The sequence below is a fragment of the Otolemur garnettii genome, unplaced genomic scaffold (genome assembly GCF_000181295.1).
Source record: "Otolemur garnettii isolate 467f Iridium unplaced genomic scaffold, OtoGar3 scaffold00046, whole genome shotgun sequence".
NCBI lineage: Eukaryota > Metazoa > Chordata > Mammalia > Primates > Galagidae > Otolemur > Otolemur garnettii.
Window position 1 is genome coordinate 276,096 of NW_003852441.1, and position 4,495 is coordinate 280,590.

Consider the following 4,495-nt stretch of genomic DNA (forward strand, 5'->3'; position numbering starts at 1 on the left):
CACAAACTCCCTTTTTTGGCCTGGGTCCAAAGTGACTTTTCAGGCTCAGCCACGTATGTGAAGTTACAACACAGTTTAGGCTCTGCCATGACCCTGAACTAAATGAGATTTTAGAAGTGAGGAAACTGAGACCTAGGTGCTTAAGGAACTAGTCCAAACTAGTTGTATGGAGAACAACTGAAGTTGGCCTTCTTGTAGGATATGGTATTCATTCTTGGAACAAATCCCTTCTATATTGCATTGAAAATGAGAACCTCTTCCCCACCAACCACACACACACATTTAGCCCAGCACCTGCCATCCCGCAGATACAGACTAAATGTTTACTGAGTTTAGTTTAATTATTAACTCCTCCCTCTACAGCTGGGAGCAACTTGGAGGGACAGTGTCCCTGGGGCTCAGCACCAGGTCTCATACTAGGGGCTCTCTGACGTTTGCTGCTCTCCTCTCGAAAGCCTGCGTGCCGCAGTAGCTGCAGGTCCTCAGCGTCTGGATTCTCAGCGAACGGGGAGCCCAAGCCTCACTCACACAGGCGCGCGGGAAGCGCAGTCCACGCTCCCGCAGCCCAGGGAGTTCTCAGCCAGACTTCGGCGGTCTGGGCCAAGCTGCGCCTTATTTATTTCAAGACTTCCCTGTTAGTTGCTGTGGGGCCTTTTTCGTCAATGAATAGGAATAAGAAGACATTTCCGAAATAAATATCTGATTTCTCACTATTTAATAATCTAATCTTGACTCACAACCAAATCCAGGCCACACCAACCCACCCACGGGCCCATTACCTAGCAACAGCATGCCCCAACCGCGCCCTAGTCCCGAGTTTTTGCCCCGCCCCGTGCCCAGTGCGCACGCTCAGAGCCTTTACCTGGGTCCCACCCCACCGCCGGCGCGCGGTGGTGACGTTAAGTCAGCGACACATTTGGCTAGTCGACCCATGGGGGCCTGCTTGATTTGACTACTTGACAGAGCCTGCCATGGCTTCCGCTGGGGTGGCCGCCGGGCGACAAGCCGAAGACGCTTTACCGCCGTCGTCCGAGCCGCCGCCTGACACCAAGTCGCTGCCGCCTCCTCAGCCGCCGCCACCAGTTGCTGCCCCTCAACCGCAGCAGTCGCCGGCGCCCCGGCCTCAGTCACCCGCCCTCGTGAGGGAAGAAGAGAATTACTCCTTTTTACCTTTGGTTCACAACATAATCAAATGGTAAGTGCCTGAGAGAGGACCAGTCACCGTACTCCCTCTCTCGCTTCCCGTCTTATCCGTTTCAGAGCTGCCTAGAGGCCTGGCCAGCCTGGGGTACGCCCCCATTTCACAGATGTGAAGACTGAGACCCAGAGGGATAGAGGCCTTTCCCAAAACCGCAGACACAGTGTGTAAGTTCAGCAAACGCTTTTGGGCCCTGAGTGTTGCGATATTCTTAAAAATGAAGCCAACTTAGAGATTCAGTGGACAGACTCTGTTGTCCAGTTGCTCAAGTGTGCATCCCTGAGCCTCAGTTTTCACACTTTGGTTCCTTTTTTCAGCAAATCACTGTTAAGTGCTATCGCACGTACACCGGGGAGCTAACACACACCCCTCCAAGCGCTAACCAGTTAGAATGGGAAAAAGACATAATCTGGAATAACCTATTATTCAGAGATTGAAAGAAATGGACTGGTGATATTGGAAAGAGACAGGGATACAGAAGTTCCCCCAAAGGCCTAGAGTCCCATGTACTAACTTTCTTCTAACATAGTATAATCTTAAAGGAAGTGGTTGTCATTTTGGCCTGCATTCAGGTTAGCCTGAATTTTCAAACAGATCCTATAAAAGGAAAAACAAAAACCCAAGCAGAAATCTCCCTGACCCCCGTTTGCCTTAATCATTTTTATTGTTATTTCCATATATAATTACATGATACTAGGTATAAAACCTCATGCTTGTAATTTTTTGTTTGTTGTTTGTTTGTTTGAGACAGAGGCTCCCTCTGTAGCCCTGGGTAGAGTGTAGTGGCATCATCACAGCTCACAGCAACCTCAAACACCTGAGCTCAAGTGATCCTTCTGCCTCAGCCTCCCAAGTAGCTGGGACTATAGGTGCCCGCCATGACTCGTGCCTAGTTTTTCTTTCTTTTTTTTGAGACAGAGTCTCACTGTGTCACCCTCAGTAAAGTGCCATGGTGTCACAGCTCACAGCAACCTCCAGCTGTTAGCCTCACTCGATTCTCTTGCCTCTGCCTCCCAAGTAGCTGGGACTACAGGCGGCTGCCACAGCAACTGGTTATTTTTTTGTTGTAGTTGTTGTGTAGCAGGCCCGGGCCTGGTTCAAATCCACCAGCCCCAATATATGTGGCTGGTGCCCTAAGCACTGAGCTACAGTGCCAAGCTGTAGTTTTTCTATTTTTAGTAGAGATGGGGTCTTTTGCTGAGGCTGGTCTCTTAACTCCTGAGCTCAAGGGATTCTCCTGCCTTAGCTTCCCAATCAAGTGATAGGATTACAGGTGTGAGCCACCACCCCAGGCCAGGGTTTATAATTCCTATTCAACAATTAAAAACCCAAACAAAGTAAATTAAAAGAAAATTACCATTCCAGTCACATTCAAGTGAACATTAATGTTCTCTTTGATGTTTTGCTGAAATGGAATTCCTACTCACAATACCAAAGTCTCGGCTCTTAATGGCCCAGCTTTTCAGTTTGGGTAAACTGGAATCCTGCTGCCCTGCTGCTGCTTTTCTCTTTAAATGACTGCAAAGCCTTTGTTCTCACATTACACCCTGACTTCATTTGGCTTCACTTGGTGTGAAAATACTGTTCCTAGAGTAAGGCTGACTCTGTTCTGGGTTCATTAGCCAGTGATAATAATCACAAACAAATGCAAATAGAGACTTTGCAATCCAGAGCTGTGCTTAATTTTAAAGGTTTTGACTCCAGTATACTGGTCTTAAGAAAAATGTGGAAAAATGAAAACAGGAAACATGCACATTCACAAAGATAAGTCTCGCGAGAGTATACTCTTGAGCCCTGATAGAGCACATAGTTGGTTTGGACTGGCCTTATAAACAGGACAGTAAATTATATTAGAACAGGCTTGGATAGTCCTGGGTTCAAATTTGTGTACTAAAACTCATTTGCCTTAAAAACTTGGTAAATACTTAACCTTTCCAACCTATAATCTTCTTGTCTCTAATATATTAATAATGGACCTCAAAAGATGGTTTAAATTATAGTTCTGTTAACATACTGGCTAGGTGACCTTAGCAAGTTAACATAGCTTCTCTTAGGCACTTTTTCTCTTATGAAATAGAAATAATAATACTTTAGGCATCGGATTGTTGGGAGATATACTCAAGAGCATACCTGTGAAAGAGTGTGTTAATCACATGTGCTTGTCTGTTCCCTCTGAGAGGGCTATGCAGGAATTTTTTTAAAAAATCAAAACTGAAGACTGGGTATGGTAGCTTACACCTATAATCCTAGCACTCTAGGAGGCCAAAACAGGAGGATCCCTTGAGTTTAGGTGTTGGAGACCAGCCAGAGCAAGAGTGAGACCCTATCTCTACTAAAAATAGAAAAATTAGCAAGCCAAGCACTTGGGATGCTGAGGCAAGAGGATAGAGTGAACCCAAGAGTTTGAGGTTGCAGTGAACTAAGATGACACCACTGCTCTCTAGCCTAGGGCGACAGAATGAAACTGTCTCAAGAAAAATATAAATGTAAATAAAACTTCTAAAAAAGAACGGTGCCAACAATGAATCTTAAATTAAGAAAAGGAGGAGTGAGGAAGGATGCTATAGGAACAACAGGGGGAAGGCCATGGAGCATCAACTCATGAGGTCAACTCTCAGCTTGGTGGTGCTGAGCATAAATCAAAGGTGTGAAGGAGACAGGAAGGGAAGGCTGGGGAGGAGGGAAAACACAGATACAAAGGGTAGCACTTCCTCTTGGGGAGGGATGGAGAATTAGTTAAACTCATAGGCTGGGGAGCCCATTAGGACAGTGTCCTGGCAGGCCTGGCAAGAGGAGATGAGGGCCGGGACCATGTTCAGTCCCCTGGAATGATTGTCCCAGGCCCTAGATATCTTCCTCTCCTGTAACTCCCCCTTCTTTTGTTTGTTTACCCCTTTCCTAAGAGATGAATGAAGAAGTAAAACCTGAAGTAGTGAATTCATCCTTTCTTGTTTTCATAAAGAATTCAGAATTCCCTGCCTCATTAAGTTTTAAAAAATATTATTTAATAAAAGTAGCCATTATAAATTCAGATGTAAAGCCAAGCATAAAATGGAAAGAGGGTTCTTGCCTTTCAGCTGGAGATGCCATCTTCTAGTAATTCACCAAAATGATAAACACAAAGGGAAAGAGGAGAGGTAACTGATACATGTTCTCTAGGCCTTTTAGAAAACACGGAGTCGGCTCGGCACCTGTGGCTCAAGCGGCTAAGGCGCCAGCCACATACACCTAAGGTGGCGGGTTCCAATCCCCTGCGGGCCCTCATCAAAAATTACCTTTTCGGCTCGGCTCGGAGCC

General features: G+C 46.1%; 1 protein-coding gene across 1 annotated transcript in view; it reads left to right on the forward strand.

Annotated features, from left to right (window-relative positions):
• Positions 1–969: 969 nt before the first annotated feature.
• Positions 970–4,495, forward strand: part of MED9 (mediator complex subunit 9) — a 13,516-nt gene continuing 9,990 nt past the window's right edge. Inside the window, exon 1 of the mRNA XM_003791029.3 lies at positions 970–1,195. Coding sequence (XP_003791077.1) covers positions 972–1,195 — 224 coding nt within the window. The 5' untranslated portion in view covers positions 970–971. The remainder of the gene's footprint in view (positions 1,196–4,495) is intronic.